Below are 24,722 nucleotides of genomic sequence, written 5' to 3'. Positions count from 1 at the left end.
CCTTGTCTCGTGCCCTAATTTTTGCAGCTGCCACCAGGGGACAGTTCTACATGACTTGGTACCAGTGGACATGGGTCCCACAGGACTATACTGACAGAGAAAGAGTTGTTAAACAGCGACCACCCCCAGAGCACAGCAACAGGTAACAGTCCCAGAAGCTCAGTCTATCTGTGAAAGATGCCTGTTAGCTTATCATCATGGCTGCAGCTGGAGGCACAGGCTTATAATTAAGCACGCATCTAAGGACTGATTGTAAGCATTTCCAGAGACCTCTCCTCAGAGGGCAGTCACTATCTCCATGCTCTCTGCTGTGCTCCAGAGCACCAGAATCTCCTGGTGGGCTAGGTACCCAGGACAGCTCTTACACATGTGTGGTGGGCTAGGGAACCTATCAGGTTTGGCACACATCTGAGGTGCTCCTAGGGAACAGAGGCTGGGGGATACTTTGTACTCTCCCTGTGCCTCATGAAAGCCCACTGGTATCTCCCAGAAAGGAGCTTGTATACTCATGTAGAGCCTTGATTTTTGCAACTGCCACTGAGGGTACACCTCCAGATCACCTGGCTCTGGTGGCCAGCAGACCTTATACTCATGGTCCCACAGGACTGTATATATTTGCATATTTTAAACACTATTGCCTGAATGTCTGACTTCCAATGTGTGTCTGCCTACACAAGGTAGAAAGCTTATGAAAGAAATTAAAGCAGACAAAAAGAAATGGAAAAACATTCCATGCTCATGGATTGGAAGAACAACTATTGTTAAAAGTCGATACTACCCAAAACAATCTACGCATTCAAAGCAATCCCTATCAAAATAACACCAGCATTTTTCACAGAGCTAGAAACAACAATCCTAAAATTTGTACGGAACCAGAAAAAATAATGTTGAAAAAGAAAAAGCTGGAGGGATCACAATTCCATACTTCAAGCTGTATTACAAAGCTGTAATCACCAAGACAGTATGGTACTGGCACAAAAACAGACACATAGATCAATAGGACAGAGTAGAACCCAGAAATGAACCCACAAACATATGGCCAACTAATCTTTGACAAAGCAGGAAAGAATATCCAATGGAATCAAGACAGTCTTTTCAGCAAATGGTGTTGGGAAAACTGGACAGTGACATGTAGAAGAATGAACCTGGACCACTTTCTTACACCATACACAAAAATAAACTCAAAATTGGTGAAAGACCTAAATGTAAGACAGGAAGCCAACAAAATCCTAGAGGAGAAAACAGGCAACAACCTCTGACCTTGGGTGCAGCAACTTCTTACGAGACATGTTTCTGGAGGCAAGGGAAACAAAGGCAAAAATGAACTATTGGGACCTCATCAAGATAAAAAGCTTCTGCACAGCAAAGGAAACAATCAGCAAAACGAAGAGGCAACCGATGGAATGGAGAAGATATTTGCAAACGACGTATCAGATAAAGGGTTAGTATCCAAAATCTATAAAGAACTTATCAAACTCAACACCTAAAAACAAATAATCCAGTGAAGAAATGGGCAAAAGACATGAATAGACACTTCTCCAAAGAAGACATCCAGATGGCTAACAGATACATGAAAAGATGCTCCACATCACTCATTCTTAGGGAAATACGAATCAAAACCACAATGAGACAACACCTCACACCTGTCAGAATAGCTAAAATTAACAATTCAGGAAACAACAGATGTTGGCAAGGATGCAGAGAAAAGGAAATTTTCTTTTTCTTTTTGCACTGCTGGTGGCAATACAAACTGGTGCAGTCACTCTGGAAAACAGTATGGATGTTCCTCAAAAAATTAAAAACATAACTACCCTATGACCCAGCCATTGCACTACTAGATATTTATCCAAAGGATACAAAAACGCTGATCGAAGGGGCACATGCACCCCAAGGTTTATAGTAGCACTATCACCAATAGCCAAAGTATGGAAAGAACCCAAATGTCCATCAACTGATGAATGGATAAAGATGTGCTACATATATATACATATACATACACACACACACACACACACACACACACACACACAATGTAACATTACTCGGTGATCAAAAAAAATGAAATCTTACCATTTGCAACAATGTAGATGGAACTAGAGTGTATTATGCTAAGCGAAATAAGTCAGAGAAAGCAAATATCATATGATTTCACTCATATGTGGAATTTAAGAAAGCAGATGAATATAGGGGAAGGGGGGCAAAAACAAGATAAAAACAGAGGGAGACAAACTATGAGAGACTCTTTAATACAGAGAACAAACAGGGTTGCTGGAGAGGAGTTCGGTGGGGGGGATGAGCTAAATGGGTGATGGACATTAAGGAGGGCACTTGTTGGGATGAGCACTGTGTGTTCATGATGAATCACTAAATTCTGTTCCTGAAATCATGATTACACTATATGTGAAGTAACTTGGATTTAAATTTAAAAAAAATTTTTTAAATTAAAAAAAAAAAAAAAAAGACTGGGAGAGGTGGTTGTTTCCTCTAATACATAGAAACCAACAGAGAGAGTCAAGCAAAATGAAGAAACAGAGGAAAATATTCCTAACAAAAGAACAAGATAAAACTTCAGGGGAAAGAAAACCTTCACAAAATGGAGATAAGTAATACACCTGATAAAGTGCTCATAGTAATGGTCATAAAGATGCTAACTGGAACACCAGGGAAGATGGCAGAGTAGGAGGATCCTGAGTTCACCTTGTTGCAAGGACACACCAAGATAGCAGCTACCACCATGTGACTTAACTCTGAAAACAACCTGAAAAGTGGCAAAACGGACTTTTCATAACTAATCATAGGAGGCCACATCATAAAAGGTAGGAAGGACAGAGATGTAGTTGGAAACCAAACCCCGACTATGACTAACTGAAAATGGGAGGGACATCACATCAGTGGGGCTAAAACCCCAGGAAGCTGGAGGGCAATAGGAAACTGAATCCCCACCTTTAAAGAGCCAGAAAAGGAAACCATCAGTAAAACTAAAAGCCTAGTAAATGAGAGAAAATATTTGCAAATAATATATCTAAGGGGTTAATATACAAAAACTATAAAGAACTTATACAACTCAGCACCAAAAAAAAATTTTTTTTTGACTAAGAAATGGATAGAGGACCTGAATAGACATTTTGCCAAAGAAGACATGCACATGGCCAGCAGACACATGAAAAGATGTTCAACATCACTGATCATCAGGGAAATGCAAATCAAAACCATCAGGAGATGTCATGTCACCCCAGTCAGAATAGCCAGGCTAGTCTCAAAAAGACAAGAAATAGGGGCACCTGGGTGGCTCAGTTGGTTAAGTATCCACTGTCAGCACAGAGCCCACTTCAGATCCTCAAACCCCCCCTCTCTCTCTGCCCCTCCCTGCTCTCATTCTCTTTCAAAAATAAACATTAAAAAGATAAGAAATAACAAGTGTTGGTGTGAATGTGGAGAGAAGGGAACACTTGTGCACAGTGTTGGGAATGTAAATTGGTGCAACCACTGTGGAAAGCAGTGTGGAGATTCCTCAAGAAATGATAAATAGAATTACCATATGATCCAGCAATTCCACTATATTTACCCAAAGAAAAAGAAAGCACTGACTTGAAAAAATATATGCACTCTCTATATGTTTACTGCAGCATTGCTTATAATAGATAAAATATGGAAGCAACTCAGTGTCCATTGATAGATGAACGGATAAAGATGTGTGTGTGTGCATGCATATATAGAGAGAGAGAGAGCCACACACACACACACACACACACACACATGCACACAGAGGAATACTACTCAGCCATAAAAAATGAATGAAATCTTGCTGTTTGCAACAACATGGATGGACTTAGAGGGCATTACGTTAAGTGAAATAATTCAGAGAAAGACCAATACCATATGATTTCATTTATATGGAATCTAAAAGATGAAGCAAATGAACAAAGAAAAACACTCTTAATTACAGAAAACAAATTGGTGGTTTGGTGGGATGGGCAAAATAGATAAAGAAGATTAAGAGGTACAAACTTACAATTATAATGTAAATAAGTCACCAAAATGAAAAGTACAGCATAGGGAATATAGCCAGTAACATTGTCAGAACATCATATGGTGACAGATGATTATACTTATCATAGAGAACATTAAATAATGCATAGAATTGCCAAATCAATATATTGTATACCTGAAACTAATATAACCTTGTATGTCAATTATATCTCAGTGATAATTATTTAAAAAGATGCTCACTGAACTTGGGAGAATGGATGAACATGATGAGAACTTCCAGAGAGATAGAAAATACCAAACAGAAGTCACAGAGCTGATGAATATAACAACAGAACTGAAAAAATATCTTAGAGGGGTTGAACAGCAGAATAGATGAAGCAGAAGAAAGGATCAGTGAATTCACAGGACAGTGGAACTCACCAAAGTAGAGTAACAAAAAAAGAGAATGGAAAAAAGTGAAGATACCTTAAGGGATTTATAGGACAACATCAAGTATACTAACATCACATTATAAGGGTTGTAGAAGGAGAAAAGGGGGTGGGCAGAAAATTTCCCTAACCTACGGAAGGAGATAGACATTCAGATTCAGGATGCCTTGAGAGTTCCAAAGAAGATGAACCCAAAGAGACCAACACCAAGACACATTACAATTGAAATGTCAAAAGTTAAAGACAAGGAGACAATTTTAAAAGAAACAAGAGAAAAACTTGTTATGTACAAGGGAACCCCCATAGGACTATCAGATTTTTCAGCAGAAACTTTGCAAGACAGAAGGGAGTGGCATTATATATTCAAAGAATATTTTTTTAAATGCTCAAAGAACAGAACTTCCAACCAAGAATACGCTACCTGGCAAAGTTATTCAGAATTGAAGGAGAGATAGAGTTTCTCAGATAATCAAAAGCTAACAGAGTTCATCACCACTAAACCAGCCTTACAAGAAATGTCAAAGGGACTTCTTTAAGCTGAAAAAGGGGTGCTAATTGGAACAAGAGAACACACAAAAGTATAAACCTTAATGGTAAAGGTAAATAGTAAAGGTGGTGGATTAGTCATTAGACAAAAGTAATAAAAATAACTATACAATAATTAAGGATACACAAGATAAAAATATATGAAATGTGACCTCAAAAAAATAAAATGTGGGAAGTGGGAATAAAACTGTAGAGCTTTAGAAAGCAAACTTGTTACCAAGTTAAAATAGACTGCTATAAGTAGTTGTATGTAAGCCTCATGGTAACCACAAAACAAAAACCTATAGTTGATAGATAAAGAATCTGAGCACACCAGTAGGGGAGGTCATAAAATCACAAAGGAAGAGAAGAAAGGACTAGAAAGGAACTATAAAACAACTAAAAAGCTGGGGCGTCTGGGTGGGTCGGTCAGTTAAGCATCCGACTTCGGCTCAGGTCATGATCTCGCGGTCCGTGAGTTCGAGCCCCGCGTCGGGCTCTGGGCTGACAGCTCAGAGCCTGGAGCCTGTTTCGGATTCTGTGTCTCCCTCTCTCTCTGACCCTCCCCCGTTCATGCTCTGTCTCTCTCTATCTCAAAAATAAATAAACATTAAAAAAATTAAAAAAAAAACAACTAAAAAGCAACTTTTTATTTTTTATTTTATTTTATTTTCAATATATGAAGTTTATTGTCAAATTGGTTTCCATTTGTCAAATTGGTTTCCACCCAGTGCTCATCCCAAAAGGTGCCCTCCTCAATACCTATCACCCACCCTCCCCTCCCTCCCACCCCCCATCAACCCTCAGTTTGTTCTCAGTTTTTAAGAGTCTCTTATGCTTTGGCTCTCTTCCACTCTAACCTCTTTTTTTTTTTTTTTCCTTCCCCTCCCCCATGGGTTTCTGTTAAGTTTCTCAGGATCCACATAAGAGTGAAACCATATGGTATCTGTCTTTCTCTGTATGGCTTATTTCACTTAGCATAACACTCTCCAGTTCTGTCCACGTTGCTACAAAGGGCCATATTTTATTCTTTTTCATTGCCACGTAGTACTCCATTGTGTATATAAACCACAATTTCTTTATCCATTCATCAGTTGATGGACATTTAGGCTCTTTCCATAATTTGGCTATTGTTGAGAGTGCTGCTATAAACATTGGGGTACAAGTGCCCCTTTGCATCAGTACTCCCGTATCCCTTGGGTAAATTCCTAGCAGTGTTATTGCTGGGTCATAGGGTAGGTCTATTTTTAATTTTCTGAGGAACCTCCACCCTGTTTTCCAGAGTGGCTGCACCAGTTTGCATTCCCACCAACAGTGCAAGAGGGTTCCCGTTTCTCCACATCCTCGCCAGCATCTATAGTCTCCTGATTTGTTCATTTTGGCCACTCTGACTGGCGTGAGGTGATATCTGAGTGTGGTTTTGATTTGTATTTCCCTGATGAGGAGCGATGTTAGGCATCTTTTCATGTGCCTGTTGGCCACCTGGATGTCTTCTTTAGAGAAGTGTCTATTCATGTTTTCTGCCCATTTCTTCACTGGGTTATTTGTTTTTCGGGTGTGGAGTTTGGTGAGCTCTTTATAGATTTTGGATACTAGCCCTTTGTCCGATATGTCATTTACAAATATCTTTTCCCATTCCGTTGGTTGCCTTTTAGTTTTATTGGTTGTTTCCTTTGCTGTGCAGAAGCTTTTTATCTTCATAAGGTCCCAGTAGTTCATTTTTGCTTTTAATTTCCTTTAAAAAGCAACTTTTTAAATGGCAGTAAGTACACACCTATCAACAGTTGCTTTAAATGGATTAAATTCTCCAATCAAAAGACACAAAGTGGCTGAATGGATAAGAAAACAAGACCCATGTATATGCTGCCAAAAAGAGACTCACTTTAGACATAAAGATACACACAGACTGAAAGTGAAGGGATGGAAAACGATACACGATGAAAACAAGCCAAGAGAAAGATGGGGTTGCTGTATTTATATCAGACAAAACAGACTTTAAAGAGAGACTGTACAAGAGACAAAGAAGGGCATTAGATAATAACAAAGGGGTCAATCCAACAAATGGATATAACATTTGTAAATATTTACGGACCCAATATAGAAGCCCCTAAATATATGAAACACATATTAACAAACCTAAAGGGAGAAATAGGCAGCAATACAATAATAGCAGGGGACTTTAATACCCCACTTACATAAATAGATGGATCAGCCAGACAATAAAATCAATGAGGAATCATCAGCCTTAAGATCAGAAGGACTTAACCAACATATACAGAACACTCCATCCTAAAGCAACAGAATACATATTTTTCTCAACTGAACATGCAGCATTCTTCAGAATAGATCACATATTAGGCCACAAAACAGTAAATTTCAATAAATTTAAGGAGATTGCAATCCTACCAGACATCTTTTGTGACCATAAAGGTATGAAACTAGAAATCAGTTGTAAGAAGAAAACTGGGATATTCACCAATATGTGAAGATTAAACAACATGCTACTAAACTACCAATTACTCAAAGAAGAAATCAAAAGAAAGATCAAAAAATTCTTTGAGACAAATGAAAATGGAAATAGAACATACCAAAAGTTATAGGATGCAACAAAAGGAGTTCTAAGGGAAAAGTTCATAGCAATAAATGCCCACCTCCATAAACAAGAAAAAGTCAGATAACATAGTTTACACCTCAGGGAACTAGAAAATGAAGTCCAAAGTTAGTAGAAGGTAGGAAATAAAAAGCAAAACAGAAAGGAATAAAATACAGACTAAGAAGACAATATAAAAGCTCAGTGAAAATGAGAGTTCGTTAAAAGATAAAATCAACAAAACTTTATCTAGTTTCAAGAAAAAAAGAGAGTGGACTCACTTAAGGAAAATCAGAAATTAGAGATATTACAACTGATACCACAGAAATACAAGGATCATAAGAGACTATTATGAACAATTATTGACAACAAATTGACAACCTAGAAAAAAATGGATAAATTCTTAGAAACATAAACCTACCAAGACTGAATAACAAAGAAAACAGAATATGTGAACTGACAGATTAATAGTAAGATTGAATTAATAGTAAGGAGTATGGTATTGGCATAAGAACAGACACATAGATCAATGTAACAGAATAGACAGCCCACAGATAAACCTGCACATATATCATTAATTAACTGACAAAAAAGCCAACAATATACAACAGCAAAAGGACAGTCTCTTTAATAGTGTTAAACAGACTGGTCAGCCATGTGCAAAAGAATGAAATGTACACAATACACAAAAGTTAACTCAAAATGGATTAAGAATTTAAGACCCGAAACCATAAAACCCCTAGAAGAAAACATAGTAATCTCCTTGGCATCAGTCTTGGTAATGACTTTTTTGAATCTAACACCAAAAGCAAAGGCAACAGAGGCAAAAATAAACAAATGGGACTACAGCAAACTAAATAGCTTCTGCACAGCAAAGAAAACCATCAAAAAAATGAAAAGGCAGCCCAAGCGTCCATTGATAGATGAATGGATAAAAAAGATGTGGTGTATATTTACGATTCAGCCATAAAAAAAAGAATGAAGCCTTGCCATTTGCAGTAACATGCATGGAGCAAGAAAATGTAATGCTTAGTGAAGTAAGTGAAGACAAATACCATATGATTATACTCATGTAGAATTTAAGAAACAAAACAAATGAACAAAGGGAAAAGAGAGAGAGACAAACCAAGGAACAGACTCTTTAATTATAGAGAACAAACTGATGGTTACCACAAGGGAGATGGGTTGGGGGATGGATAAATAGAAGATGGCGATTACAGAGTATATTTATCATGATGAGCCCTGGGCAATGTATAGCATTATTGAATCACTATATTGTACACCTGAAACTAATATAACATTGTATGTTAACTACGGGGATAAAAATAAATTTTTTAAAAAGATTTGAATAAAAACCATGAGGATAAAAAAAAGGCCACCTGTGGAATGGTAGAAGATATTTTCAAATCATATATCTGACAAGTTGTCAATACCCAATATACATAAGGGAATTCAAACAACTCATTAGCAAAAAGCCAAATAACCCAATTTAAAAGTGGTCAAAGGACCAGAATAAGATATTTTTCCAAAGAAGATATACAAATGGCCAACAGGTACATGAAAAGGTGCTCAACATCACAATCATCAGGGAAATGCAAATCAAAACCACAATGAGATATCACTTCACACCTGTTAGAATGGCTGTGCTCAGAAAGAAATAAGTGCTGGCAAGGATGTGGAAAACAGGAAATCCATGTACACTGTTGGTAGGAATATACCAGCCGCTATGGGAAACAGCATAGAGGTTCCTAAAAAATTAAAAATACAATTACCATATTATCCAATAATTCCACTTCTGGCCACTTATCTGAAAAAAATGAAAACACTACCTCAGAAATACATATGCACCTCTATGTTTATTGCAGCATTATTTACAACAGCAGCCCAAGTGTCCATTGATTAATGAATGGATAAATGTGCAGTATATATATAAATACAAAGGAATATTATTCAGCCATTAAAAACACTGAAATATTGCCATTTGCAATGATATGGCTGGAGCTAGAGGATATAATGCTCAGTGAAATAAGTCAGAGAAGAATACCATATGATTGAACTCATATGTGAAATTTAAGAAACAAATGAACAAAGGGAAAGAGAGAGAGAGAGAAAGCAAGAAACAGATTCTGAACTATAGAGAACTGGTGGTTACCAGAGGGGAAGTTGGTGGTGGGAGGGTGAAATAGGTGATGGGGATTAAAGAGTGGACTTCTCATGATGGGCCCTGGGTGATGTACAGAATTGTTGAATCACTATACTATACACCTGCAACTAATGTAATACTATATGTTAACTGGAATTAAAATAAAAACTTAGGGGCACCTGAGTAGCTCGGTTGGTTAAGCATTGGACTCCTGATTTCGGCACAGGTCATGATCTCACGATACAGGAGTTTGAGCCCCATATTGGGCTCTGCACTGACAGTGCAAAGACTGCTTGGGATTCTCTCTTTCCCTCTTTCTCCCCCCCCCCCCCCCGGCTTGTGCTCACTCTCTCTCTCTCTCTCTCAAAATAAATAAATAAACAAACATAAAAATAAAAATAAAGCCATCATAAAAAATTTTTTTCCCACCAAAAACCATAATATACCTAGGAATAAACCTAACCAAAGTGGTGAAAATCTATACATTGAAAACTATAGAAGCTCATGAAAGAAATTGAAGAAGACAAAAAAATGCAAAAATTGTCCATGCTCATGGACTAGAAGAACAAATATTGTTAAATGTCGATACTACCCAAAGCAATGTACATATTCAATGCAATCCCTATCAAAATAACACCAGCATTCTTCACAGAGCTTAAAAAAAAAAAACCTAAAATTTTTATGGAACCAGAAAAGACCCCAAATAGCCAAAGCAATCTTGAAAAACAAAAACCAAAGCAGGAGGCATCACAATACCAGACTTCAAGCTGTATTACAAAGCTGTAATCACCAAGACAGTGTGGTACTGGCACAAAAACAGACACTCAGATCAATGGAACAGAATAGAGAACCCAGAAATGGACCCACAAACATATGGCCAACTAATCTTTGACAAAGCAGGAAAGACTATCCAATGGAATAAAGACAGTCTCTTCAGCAAATGGTGTTGGGAAAACTGGGCAGTGACATGCAGAAGAATGAACCTGGACCACTTTCTTACACAATACACAACAATAAGCTCAAAATGGATGAAAGACCTAAATGTAAGACAAGAAGCCATCAAAATCCTCGAGGAGAAGGCAGGCAAAACCTCTTTGATCTTGGCGACAGCAACTTCTTACTCAACATGTCTCCGGAGGCAAGGGAAACAAAAGCAAAAATGAACTATTGGGACTTCATCAAGATAAAAAGCTTCTGCACAGCAAAACTGTTTAATTAGCAAAAAGATAAAACCACTAACAGAATGGGAGAAGATATTTGCAAACGACATATCAGATAAAGGGTTAGGATCCAAAATCTATAAAGAACTTATCAAACTCAACACCCAAAAAAACAAATAATCCAGTGAAGAAATGAGCAAAAGACATGAATATGTCTTCTCCAAAGAAGACATCCAGATGGCCAACCGACACATGAAAAAATGCTCCACATCACTCATCATCAGGGAAATACAAACTGAGATACCACCTCACACCTGTCAGAATGGCTAACATTAACAACTCAGGCAACAACAGATGTTGGTGAGGATGTGGAGAAAGAGGATCTCTTTTGCACTGCTGGTGGGAATGCAAGCTGGTGCAGCCACTCTGGAAAATGGTATGGAGGTTCCTCAGCAAATGAAAAATAGAACTACCCTGGGCCGCCTGAGTGGCTCAGTCGGTAACTGTCCAACTTCAGCTCTGGTCATGATCTCACAGTTCGTGAGTTTGAGCCCTGCATCGGGCTCTGGGCTGACAGCTCAGAGCCTGGAGCCTGCTTTAGATTCTGTGTTTCCCTCTCTCTCTGCTCCTCCCCTACTCACACACTCTCTCTCTCTCTCTCAAAAATAAATAAACATTTAAAAAAAATTTTTAGATTAAAAAAAAAAATAGAACTACCCTATGACACAGCTATTGCACTACTAGGTATTTATCCAAAGGATACAGGTATGCTGTTTCAAAGGGACACATGCACCCCAATGTTTATAGCGGCACTATCAACAATAGCCCAAGTATGGAAAGAACCCAAATGTCCATCAACAGATGAATGGATAAAGAAGATGTGGTATGTATGTATGTATGTGTGTATATATATATATGCATATATATATATATATTACAAAATGGAGTATTAGCAGTCAAAAAGAATGAAATCTTGCCATTTGCAACAACATGAATGGAACTAGAGTATATTATGCGAAGTGAAATTAGAGAAAGATACTTATGACTTCACTCATACATGGAATTTAAGATACAAAACAGATGAAAATAAGGGAAGAGAAGCAAAAATAATATAAAAACAGGGAGGGGCACAAAACCCAAGAGACTCTTAAATACAGAGAACAAACTGAGGGTTGCTGGAGGGGTTGTGGGCGGGGGGATGTGCTAAATGGGCAAGGGGCCTTAAGGAGAACACTCGTTGGGATGAATCACTGGATTCCACTCCTGAAATCATTATGGCACTATATGCTAACTAATTTGGATATAAATGAAAAGGTAATTTTTTTTTTCCTGTGTGTGATGACAAATGTTAACTAGACTTATTATGGTGATCATTTCACAATGTATACAAATATCAAATCATATTACACACCCGAAACTAATATTGTATGTCAGTTATATTCAATTAAAAAAAAAAGAATTACAGTAGAGGGTGAGAAGTGACCCAGGTTTGTCATTTGTTTGCCTTGTTTGGCCACTTGAGATTTAAGTTGACCCCAGAATGGACTCCTTAAAGGAGACATTTACCTTTTAGTTAATCTGGATATGAACTTATAGGCATTTCATGAAAAAAATAATTGATGTATTTTGGAATCTTTCCTATAAAAATATGTGCTCCTTTTTTTGAATTGTACATTGTTTATTCTTTAAGAAAAACTAACGCCCATTGTTTTTCCTCTTTTGTAGTACCACCATCTGCATTATAATGGACTGTGATGTAATAACAAGAGCAGATTTTCAGATGGTTCTCAAGGGCAAAGGATACTTCTTTCTGATTGCATCATCTTCTCACCAGATTGAAAAAAAAGCACTGAAAACAAATTACTGAAAAAATTGACAGCTAGTTATCTTTACCATCTTCCTTTACTCAAGGATTTCAGAACTAAAATGTTCCCCCCAGTATGATGTATAGATTTTCAGTATGCAAATGGACTGAATCACATAGATTTTTTTCAGCCAGTAACTGCACAGTTATGCAAATCACATCTTCCAAAGTATGGATTGCTCCAATCAGAAAAAAGGCTATCATTGGTTGTTGAGCTTTAGGGAGAACTATACTGTGTAAACGTACCATACATTTCTAAAATCCCAAATGTAAGAAAAATATGCAGACACACAGATATATAGGCCAACTCTTAGTAATGATATGAAATATACTTAAAGAGCTTTTAAAACTTTGTATTTTTGTACAAAATATTTGCCTTTTTACAATTTTTTCCTTTTCTTCCTTTTTTTTTTTTTTTTTTTTTTGTCATCTTACCAATATAATACATGGAGCCAAAGAAAACAATAATGGTACTAATAAAAAAAAACTCTTAGGGTTTCTTGTCAGACTTAATTCTACCCATTGGCAAAGAATTTTTTTCAGTTGTGGTTTTAAAAAAAAATATGTGTGTATATATATATTTTTTTAATGTATCATTTCCTCAGAGGAGTCAATCACTTGAAATGTCTAAAAATATCCTTGCAGATTTTGCCAGGGTAGGTCAAGCCTGAGCATATACATGGCTCAGTCAAGTGGGCTGTGTTTTGAGCCCATCACCAGCCAACATTCTTACTATGTGCCTGGCCAGGCCCAGAGAAAGTGGTCAACTCAGGATGCGCTTCTACTTCATTTTGGTGGAGTTAGGGGTGGTGGAGAGGTATCTGTTGGGAAAGAATCTGGCTATCTAGAAAGCCCTATTTTATGGCTGAGTTATGAATGTGCTTCATATCAGACCAATAGCAGAGCCACTAGTGACTGTCAGCAAAGTATGGCATCTCATCAACCAAGGCAGAGATGCAAGCAAGATGGGGACAGCTATATGCTACCTGGAAAGTTTGTGTTTTCTTAAGGCAGGTTCCAAAAAACATAACTCCAAGGTACACGTATGATGAAATGCAAGAGTAAACTTTTGGCCACTACATTGAACTGTTGCAAAGAACCTTTCCTCTGAGCCCATCTACCTTCTACACCTTGACTTGCCATCAAAAAGTCTAACATGAAATGTGCTGAAAATAGGCATTAGATATAATTGATGCTCAAAGGTAAGATTTCCAACCAACAGATTCCCTCTCCTCCCCTTCCAAGGAGCTCCCCAGGCAGTGCTGCTACCTATCCCAAATAAAATGGTAAAAGAATAAAGACAGAGTTTGACTTTCACACCTGCAGCCGTGTGGACTATGTTGTCTTAACCCCTGGTCACCATTCATGCCATCTCTGTAGCTGAAAACAACCATCTCCTCGCACCTTTATGCCCTGCTGTCCTGTTCACGTGGCCTGGTCAGGTTGGCAGCACTCACCGTCATCTGGGCCCTGTGACACAAGGCAAGCACTGGACTCCAGTATTTTCTCAGGTCAAGGCCTTCCACAGATTAAACCCAATCCCTCAAGACCTTTTATAGATTAAACCCAATCTGCTTTTTCATCCTCTTCCTGTTTTTTAAGTGTCAATTCATATTCATGCCCAGAAGCAACTTAAATGTGTGATGCCATCATCAGAAGGGAACAGTGCTAGCTCTCTCAGTTGAGATGGTTCTCTCCAGCCCTAATCATAACTTACAGTGCTGTCATTTGTCAGGTACTATGGGAAGTACTTTAGTCAGACCATCTCACGTCATCCTCCTAACAGCCCCATCGAGCAGGCCTTGCTACCCTCCCCATTGACAGAAAAGGGGAGGGTCTCAAGGAGGTGACACCACTTCCTAGGTCCCACCATCACTAAGGAGATAGGATTCTGACTTGAGCTCTGAAAATTCTGTTTTTGAGGAACAGGGGTCCTTCTTAATAACACACTGAATAAAATCAGATGAATATCACACATTATAAGATACCTTATGTACTTCTCTGTACATTTAGCTCTTTATATAACAGGTTTCTGTTCACCTACTCACAACTGATGCTCTTTTGGGAGGAGAATTTTAATGAGATATGATAAAGTCTGTTCAGGCACGTAACCTGATACACACTAGGAGAAGGAGAATGATTTTCTTTCTTTTTTTAAGTGTATTTATTTTGAGAAAAAATGCACATGCAGCAGGGAAGAGCAGAGACAGCAGGAGAGAGAATCCCAAGCAGATTCCACACTGTCAGCACAGAGCTTGATGCGGGGCTCTAACTCAAGAACCAAGAGATCATGACCTGATCTGAAATCAAGAGTTGGACACTTAACCAACTGAGCCACCCAGGCACCCCACATTTTTCTTTCTAATGGTTCTTAAAAGAATGAATGCACAACCAGGAGGGGAAAAAACCCTTTCTTTTCTATTATCTTCTATTATAAATCTCCTCTCACCCTTCCAATTTGTAGGAGTTAAAATGTAAGCTAAAGTAGACAACAAATGGTAATACAAATGGTAATAGCCACTCCCATTTTAAAAACCAGATATTTAAGGAAGTAGAGAGCTATATAAATCAGGTAACAATGCCAAGCATGTGTTTTTTGCCTCAGATGACAAAGCTGGTCTCTTCTTGAAAAAGTAAGCATATTAACTCATGACTCAGAGAAGTCACACAAGAATAATTGTTTAAATGTTTAGCATTTTCACATACATTATCTCCTCTAATCTTCATGCAAAACTGAGGAAACAGGATGATTGGAAGACTTGTCCCTAGCCCACACTGCTGTCATCAAAATGCCTTCAATTTGCCTTCAAAAATGCAAATCTGATCAGGTTCCTCATTCTTAATTTAAAATCCAACTCTATCCTACCCCATATCCCTAGCCTAAAATCTTCAAAAGGATCCCAGGTTCCCAACCACATGTCCAGCCTTCCCTCCAGCTGCAACCCTACCCTCCCTCATCCATGCACCAAAACAGCCTTCCAAGCCACCTGTACTTTCTCCCATGTGGTTTCTCACCCCCATACTCTACCTGGATTCCTTCCCTGTATTTTATACCTGGAGAGTACCTTCTTTAAGATTCAGCCCAAGCATCACTTCTTGTCTGAATCCTTTCCCAAAAAATGTAGAGCAGATCCCTCTTTCCATGCCAAATACTGTGCACAAGTGATCTGGATGAAACAGAAGAAAACTCCTTCAATGTGTTAAGATGATCTACAGATTAGATGAGAGACCTAAAAATTACTGAATTGAGAAGAGAGAAAGGTGAATGTGGCCAGTCAGTTATGAAATCTTAAAAGAACTGAAGAGTAGAAGAAGCCAAGCAAGAGAAATGAAGGGATTCATGTTGCTAAAAGTTGGTTATTATACATCTAGTATATTGGATGTATGCTTATTATATTTGTCTCAGTCCATCAACGTGAATGGAAGATAGAGTGGAAAGAATCAGATGATAAAACAGATTCATTCTATTACCGAAGTATGGCCCTGAGTCAGGGAAAAACTTTAGAAACCTTTTCTAAATGGTAGTGTGATGGAGTATCTCTTTTCTTACCATTATACTCAACAATTTTACAAGTACAGATAGACTTTTCAGTCTTTTTAAGGCGTTTCTCTGTACAACAGTTCCATTTTCCTGGGAAGAATCCCTTAATGGCATGGTGTCATATTTATTTTATAAGTCACATAGCAGATGTTGAAAAGATTTTGCTTCACCTGTTCATCCTTTTTCCTCTCCTCCAAGATATCCTTGTTCAAATAAGTATATAGCATGCCCAGTTGAGCAAAAGTCCAGAAAAAAGCAGGCTTAAGAAAACTAACATTAATTCCCCAGAGACAGGACTCCTGGTTTTCACATTTTTCAATGAATGGTCTATGAATAAACTATCTCAGTCCACCCCAGCCTGCCATAGTTGGGATTGTGTCCCAGCCTCCAAACTCCGTCAAAGGACATTAGCCCTCAGTTTGCAAAGCAGGGTCACCTGTGCAACTTGAGCAGGAGGAAGCTGCCAGTGTAGAGACTTCTGTTAACAACTCATTCAGACAGTTCATAAAATGGGCATAACCAAGGGTCTCAATTTAGTCTTCTTGGCCAGGTATGGAGAATTGCCCTTTGACCAGTCTCCTAACCTTTGGCACCAGAGTTTTGTGTATTCTTTACATGTCACTAATTGCCAAGACCCACCAAATCATGGCTGGAAGCTGCAGGGAGTTACAAGCTTCTTAAAATTAATTCCTGTGCCATGAAGCAGGAGCCAGGCCAGGCCTGACATAAACAAGCACAAAGTGCTGGCTCTATAGTAGTAGCACCTACTATAGGTTAGGAACTTGACATATACTATTTCCAACCCTTATGCAAGAAAACTAAAGATTGGACTGATTAAATAATCTTCCAAGAACTGGGATTTGAACTCATGGCTGCCTAGCTTCCACCCCTCCATACTGTCTTCTATACTCCCAACCAGGACCTTCCTGAGAGCCTAGGCTTTTCCCATTGTATTTTGTTCTTTGCCACAAGAAATCTCAAACCACCAAGATTACCTCTCTCTAGCAGGACCAGAGAGAGAATGTAGGAATCCTGATTTGCACAGTTTAGATAAAAGTACTAGACCATTGCCTTCAACATCAATTAGCAAAGAGGCCCCCAATGCCATGGATGTCCAAAGAGGCTAGTTTGAAGAACCCACTCTAGATTCTAGAGTAGCTGGACCTCTCCCAGTTTTCTGATATAATTAGTGCCAAATGAGGAGAGATGGGCTTTGGAGCCAAATGGGCCCAAGTTGGAATCCTGCTCTCTACTTCCTGGTTATGACACATACTCAAGTGGCAAAGAGCTTGTTTGCCCTTCCCCTCATTTCTCTCTTTGCCTGCCATGCCCTCCACTCACATATAGAACCAGCATTGTCCAGAACTGGTTCAGACCTGTCACTACCTGTCCCAATATCATTAGGGAAACTGCATCAGCAACTAGCTCACTGATAATGCATCCTTTCAAAATACTAGATAGGGATAACATGGTGAAAAACTAAAATTATGAGATCTCTTCTCCCTTATACCAGTAAGACTGAAAAAAACAAAAACAAAAACAAAACTTATACCTCCTTCTGTGTTATCCCTTCCACTGGGTATCAGAGGAATAGAGGTTTTTGTGAATTTGTATTAATTACAGATTTGGCTGATGAAATAAAGACCCAAAATAGCAGCAGCCTTAAAAAGTTGGAGGCTTCTTTCCCTTGCACCTGACTATAGGTACATAAGCAGCCCGGGGAGCCGCCCTCCTGCAGTCTTCTTGCTCTGCCATCCTGAAGCAAGCATGATCTAAGAGGGCTCAGCAATACATCCACATTCCAGGAAGCAGGCCTGGGGGAGAGGGTGGGAAAAGAAGTTAATTAATCCCTTTAAGGGCAGAAACCGTATATACCACTTCTACTCACATCTCTTCACCCAGAACTTAGTCAAATAGCTACTTACTTGCAAGGAATGCTAGGAAAAACTGTCTTCAGCTGTGAAATACAGTCACGTGTCAAGCTGAAAATTCTATTATGATAAAAGGAAGGGAGGATGGATATGGTGGGGGTGGGAGTACAAATAGAAGTTGTACCACCCAAAGCTGTTCACACTAATCCCCCTCCTGCACAATCTATTTTCCACCTCATCCTCTTAAGGGAAATTTTGATAGGCTGAATTACTGGTTCCAATTCTTCACAGGCAACCTGGCAATTTCCCCATCTCTCTGAGAGGAGGGGACCTTCTTGCTCCTTGACTTGGGCTCAGCCACATGACTTGCTTTGGCCAATATTGGCAGATGTGACACGACCAACGGCTTGAGAAGTGTTAAAGTAACTGTCTGCCCTCTTGTACATCTGTCATCACCTTGAAGAGGGCCTCCCTGGCTTCCAATTGGTTGGGACAATGAGACGCACTGGGAGAAAAGAGCTAAGTGGGGTATTTATTTCCCTCATCTCTTCCTTGAAGGTCACCAGGAATAGGTGGGACCTCTCTACCAAAGGCCACACCTCCTGTTAGGTGGTCCAGTTCTGTCCCTGGGTCCAGGAGTAGCAACTTCCTCTTACCCCTAGTAATGGCTTGCTGATACACTAGCTCCAAGATTCCACACTTTTATTGTTTTCCTTAAACCTGCTGCAGCTTTCTCAATCACCCCATCATTACACTCTCCTCAATACCCAGCTTGACTATGCCACCTTTTCCTTATTGGACCCTGACTGACACCCTTTCTGCCTCTACCCCATCTCCCCCTCCAGGGCCTTTACTCATCCTATCTCTGTCCTTTACCTTGCCAAGAAGTGTGTCCCCCAACTCTCCTGGTTCAAACATGACTCCCTTTCAAGACATACCCATCTTCAAAACACTTCCTCCAAAGTCTCCAGCCCCAGTGAACTCTCCCTTCCCTTAATCCCCCACAAGATCCACCACCCAAACCACATCATCAATACTTTGCTTTATATCAAAGCACAGCAGTCTGTAAACTGTGCTCTGGGGAGCAAAGGGATCTTGTGAAGTTGTCACAGTAGTTGGGAGGTGGGTATTTGCAGAGCAAATGGAACTCCAGATCACTTTTCAGATGGCTATGTATTTATCTCATATATGAGGTTTCTTTTGAGGTTCACTGTTTTTTTTAGCGTTTACTTATTTATTTTTGAGAAAGTGTGTGCACATGAGTGGGGGAGGGGCAGAAAGAGAGAGAGGGAGACAGAGAATCCCAAGCAGGCTCCACTCTGTCAGCCCAGAACCTGATGTGGGGCTCAAACCCATGAACCATGAGATCATGACCTGAGCTGAAATCAAGGGTTGGATGCTCAACTGACTGAACCACCCAGGTGCCTCGAGATTCACTGTTTAAAAAAAAGTTTGAAAACTTTGATGCAGTACACTAGCCTTTAACTTTTTATTCAATTGAATTATATCTCCCCAAAAGGAACAAAATCAATTCAAATATCTCCAAAATCAAGGAATTTGTGTTCCCCCTTGGCTATAGGGGCAGATGGATGATGGAGAAATGGATGATGTACTGATAGAAGGTTGGAAGCATAGATGGATGCATGGATGGACAGATGCATAGATAAACAGCATGGATGAATGAGTGGATACATGGATGGATGAATGAGTGGATACATGGATGGATGAATGGATGCACGAATGCATGCATAGACAGATGATAGATACATAGATAGATAGATAGATAGATAGATAAAGAAGGCTCTGGCCCCCAACATAAGCAGTTTCTTCACAGGCTCTACCCATTGCTCATAATCTATAGGAACATGTCTTTTTGCTCCTACGCAAGTCCCCCTGGAAGTATCTCTCCTGCAACTTCAAACTCCAAGAGGTCACAACTAAAGAGGAGCTTAAGGATATGTGCAATGGGCAAGGCTGGCTGAACTCAGCTGCACTAAGCAGCTCCAGATTGCACTGACGGAGACCTGGGGGGAAAGTGATGCTAGAAGAATGGCATAGAAGCCTGAGGCTATGGGAACTCCTGCTCACACATATTAAAAGCAAGTGCCCCCAGTAGACTGGCAAATCTACTCTATCATGATGCTCTTAAGTAGTAAAATGAATAAAGAAATCATTTTTCTTTTGCTTAATCAGCATATACATTGGTCATATGTGTTGTACCACTCATACTACCTTGTTTTTTTATGGTGACAATTACTTGTTTCTAAATAACTGTTTGCTATGCCTCCATTAGGACACCACCATGTGAGAAGAAACTGCTTCTTTTTTTTTTTTTCTCCAAAGGTATAGTCTGAGGCCCATTTTATATAATAGTCTGGATTTCAGGTTCTATAAGATGCCACCTAATAGACACTCTGCAAAGCGATAATCATTTTATACTGTAACTTCACTTATTTCAACCTTATACCTACAGCTTCACAGGATGAAATGTACCAAAAGTCCTGAATCAACAGTCACAAGGAATAGTGACCAGCATCTTCATACAGATCCTGACATTTCTAAAAAAGGAGGAAAAAAAAAAAACACCTAGAATTAGATGATGGATGGATAGATAGGAAGATACATACATACATACATACATACATATGTACATACGTACATACATACATAGAATGGAAGGGAGAGAGAAAGAGAGAGAGATTGGGGGTTGGCTAGAAAAAAGTGGTTAGTTTTTAACCCAGAGTCCATTTGAAAGAGTTCTTTCAGTGGAAAAAGCACAGCCCTCCAGTCCATTGAAGTCCGTCACCTGCTTCCATGCCTGAGTTTTAAATTATAATAGATAGGGGTGCCTGGGTGGCTTGGTCGGTTAAGCGTCCGACTTCGGCTCAGGTCATGATCTCACGGTCCGTGAGTTCGAGCCCCGCGTCGGGCTCTGTGCTGACAGCTCAGAGCCTGGAGCCTGTTTCAGATTCTGTGTCTCCCTCTCTCTCTGCTCCTCCCCTGTTCATGCTCTGTCTTTCTCTGTCTCAAAAATAAGTAAACGTTAAAAAAAATTAAAAAAAAATAAATTATAATAGATAAGGAAAAGCTGGCTCTACTGCATATACCTTGCTGAAGGCATGAAAAAATCATATGCCCCAAATCATTTTTGCTTACTTTTCAATACTCTATAGCTATAATATTTGGCAGTTATTTATAGACCTCCCCACCCCTCAGAAATTACCGTTCCCCGTTTTCATAACAGGCAACAAGACTACATGCATTGCATTCTCCAGTTTGCAGTAAGAATTGGTGCCTTGGTCAACTGGCCCTGGCATTTGGGATTGCTACATCCCTCCTCCTGAAAGGACAATTTACCTCCCTCTGTAATTCAGCTCACTTAGTTGTACTGTGGAACAACAGGCACATAGGGAGACCAAAGCAGGAGAAGCCAGGAACCCAGTGTGTTATCCAAATACAGGTAGAAAATGAACCTCCCCGGGAGCAGATGCACCAGGGGCAGACTGGTCCCAACAACCTAAAACCCTCGTGGGAAGGTGCCTGGCACCAATGAAAAGCAGGCAAGGTTGATTGTCTGCTGTCACCTCTACTGTGTAAACCTTTAAATGAACTCCAGAGTTTCATCCTTTCTGGTCCAGCCCCTTTGTATTTCTGAGAAATAATCTTATACTTAGTACTAGAGATTATATAAGAAAGAAAATACCACTTCTCATAGGAAAATAAATCAGTTCCCCAAGATTAGAAGGATAATGTCTCAGACCACACAGCCTAATGTGTCCCCAAATTTCACATTCCCCTCAGGCCCACACTAATCCCTACAGTCATCATAGTGGGGAGGGGAGTGTTGCCCCTTCACACCCAAAAATGGACCAAATCTCTTCCTTTCAAATTCCCAAGGTTGGAAGATCTGCAGAAGGCTTTGCAATAAAAGCTAGCACACAATAAGAAGCAAATAGTCACAAAGAACAACCAATTGTTAGACTACCAGAGTTCACAGTCCACAGAAGATTCCAGGGCAAAGAGGTCTCACCTAGACTCCTCCTGTCTTAGCTCCAGCTTGCCTCCAGGCATCACCTTTAAAACCTTCCATCCAAGAGCACCTTGTAGGCATCCAGCCCCCTGAAGTGCTTTTCTCCTACTTGCACAGACCCATCCATCCACTAGTCTCAGACTGTTAACACAAAGCAGACCTCAGCCTTCAGGAAAGATTTCAGCCTTTCTCTATAGCCATCTGCACCAGAATAAACAACCTCCCAATAAACCACTCAAATCATTAGTACAAGAAACAGAAGGAGTAGGGAGGGAAAGGCAACCCTTGGTAAAAAGTCTAGGAAGGATGGCACAAAAACAGACACGCAGATTAATGGAACAGAATAGAGAACCCAGAAATGGACCCACAAATGTATGGCCAACTAATCTTTGACAAAGCAGGGAAGAATATCCAATGGAATAAAAACAGTCTCTTCAGCAAGTGGTGCTGGGAAAACTGGACAGCAACATGCAAAAGAATGAACCTGGACCACTTTCCTACATCATACACAAATATAAACTCAAAATGGATGAAAGACCTAAATGTAAGACAGGAAGCCATCAAAATCCTTGAGGAGAAAGCAGGCAAAACCTCTTTGATCTTGGCCACAGCAACTTCTTACTCAACACGTCTCCAGAGGCAAGGGAAACAAAAGCAAAAATGAACTATTGGGACCTCATCAAGATAAAAAGCTTCTGCACAACAAAGGAAATAATCAGCAAAATGAAGAGGCAACCGACATTATGGGAGGAGATATTTGCAAATGACATATCAGATAAAGGGTTAGTATCCAAAATCTATAAAGAACTTATCAAATTCAACACCCAAAAAAACAAATCCAGTGAAGAAATGGGCAAAAGACATGAACAGACACTTCTCCAAAGAAGACATCCAGATGGCCAACCGACACATGAAAAAATGCTCCACATCACTCACCATCAGGGAAATACAAATCAAAACCACAATGAGATACCACCTCACATCTGTCAGAATGGCTAACATTAACTCAGGCAACAACAGATGTTGGCGAGGATGTGGAGAAAAAGGATCTCTTTTGCACTGCTGGTGGGAATGCAAACTGGTGCAGCCACTCTGGAAAACAGTATGGGGGTTCCTCAACAAATTAAAAATAGAACTACCCTACGACCCAACAATTGCACTACTAGGTATTTATCCAAGGGATACAGGTGTGCTGTTTCGAAGGGGCACATGCACCCCAGTGTTTATAGCAGCACTATCAACAATAGCCAACATATGGAAAGAGCCCAAATGTCCATCGGTGGATGAATGGATAAAGAAGATGTTGTATATATATACGATGGAGTATTACTCGGCAATCAAAAAGAATGCAATCCTGCCATTTGCAACTACGTGGGTGGAACGAGAGGGTATTATGCTGAGCGAAATTAGTCAGATAAAAATAAATATCATATGACATCACTTATATGAGGACTTTAAGACACAGAACAGATGAACATAAGGGAAGGGAAGCAAAAATAATATAAAAACAGGGAGGGGGACAAAACAGAAGAGACTCTTAAATATGGAGAACAAACAGAGGGTTACTGGAGGGGTTGTGGGAGGGGGGATGGGCTAAATGGGTAAGAGGCATTAAGGAATCTACTCCTGAAATCATTGTTGCACTATATGCTAACTAATTTGAGTGTAAATTAAAAAAATAAAATTAGAAAAAAAAAAGTCTGGGAAGGGAGCACTTCACCCAAAGAATCATGTCTCCAAAGGTGGACATAGTTATTGTGTAGAGGAATCTGGGAATAGGAAATAAAAACAGTGGGTGGGGGTGGAGGGTAGCAGCTGACATTTATACATGGACCTTGATTTTTTTTTCTTTATCTCTATAGGTATTACTTCTATGAGGCAGTTATAGACTTACAGAAAAATGGATCAGAAAATACAGCAAGTACATATCCCCCCTTGCTCCCTGTTCTCACCATGCATTTTGTATTGGTGTGGTACCTTTGTTACAGATGATGAACCAATATGGATGCATTATTGTTAACTAAGTAGTTTACATTAAGTTTCATTTTTTGTGTTTTATAGTTGTCAAAATCCATAGAAAGTACAATGACAGGTGTGAGAAATAAGCCCACTGACCCAGTTAAAGGAGGGATGCAGAGACTTGGAGCACAGTGAAGAGAGGCTTTCAATCAACTTTCTTGCAAAAGCGGGTGTCTAATGGACAGGCACACTCAGGGCAGCTACAGCAGGCAATTTATCTCCTAGAGTGCAAGTCCCTCCCCTGATTCCTCATTGGCTGAGTACTACAGAGGTTACAGCCTTATTCGGAAGTTGCCTATGCCCATGGAAGGAAAAAGGTCTGATTAGAACAAATGCTCATTCCTGATGTGACACAGAGACTTCAGTTCTTTGGCGCATGCTCATTGCAAAGCCCCTGAAAAATAAGCCTGCGAAATGAAGTGTCTACGGGTTTGGGACTCCACTGAGGGTGTGTGTATATACTTCCAATAGGCTGTAAACCTATTGTTAACTAGACAGCACAGCTTTTATTTGGTATTTATGAAAACGAATCATCTCACTTACTTCTCACAACAGGTATCC

The 24,722-nt window shown here is 39.5% G+C and overlaps 1 protein-coding gene across 5 annotated transcripts in view; it reads left to right on the top strand.

Moving 5' to 3' along the window:
• COLEC12 (collectin subfamily member 12) overlaps nt 1-24,245 on the top strand; it is a 204,819-nt gene extending 180,574 nt beyond the window's left edge. For 3 of the 5 annotated variants that reach the window (XM_049619658.1, XM_049619659.1, XM_049619662.1), the window contains one exon: nt 28-161. In XM_049619658.1, the coding sequence (XP_049475615.1) occupies nt 28-146 (119 nt within the window). In that variant the 3' untranslated portion in view covers nt 147-161. Of the gene's footprint in view, nt 1-27; nt 162-12,561; nt 14,018-24,004 lie in introns of those variants that run through there. The other 2 variants (XM_049619660.1, XM_049619661.1) reach the window with 2 other exon arrangements.
• Nucleotides 24,246-24,722: the final 477 nt, after the last annotated feature.

Source organism: Panthera uncia (genome assembly GCF_023721935.1).
Source record: "Panthera uncia isolate 11264 chromosome D3 unlocalized genomic scaffold, Puncia_PCG_1.0 HiC_scaffold_8, whole genome shotgun sequence".
Lineage (NCBI taxonomy): Eukaryota > Metazoa > Chordata > Mammalia > Carnivora > Felidae > Panthera > Panthera uncia.
The sequence above is the reverse complement of the archived record's forward strand: the minus strand, read 5'-3'. Positions and strand labels throughout refer to the sequence as shown.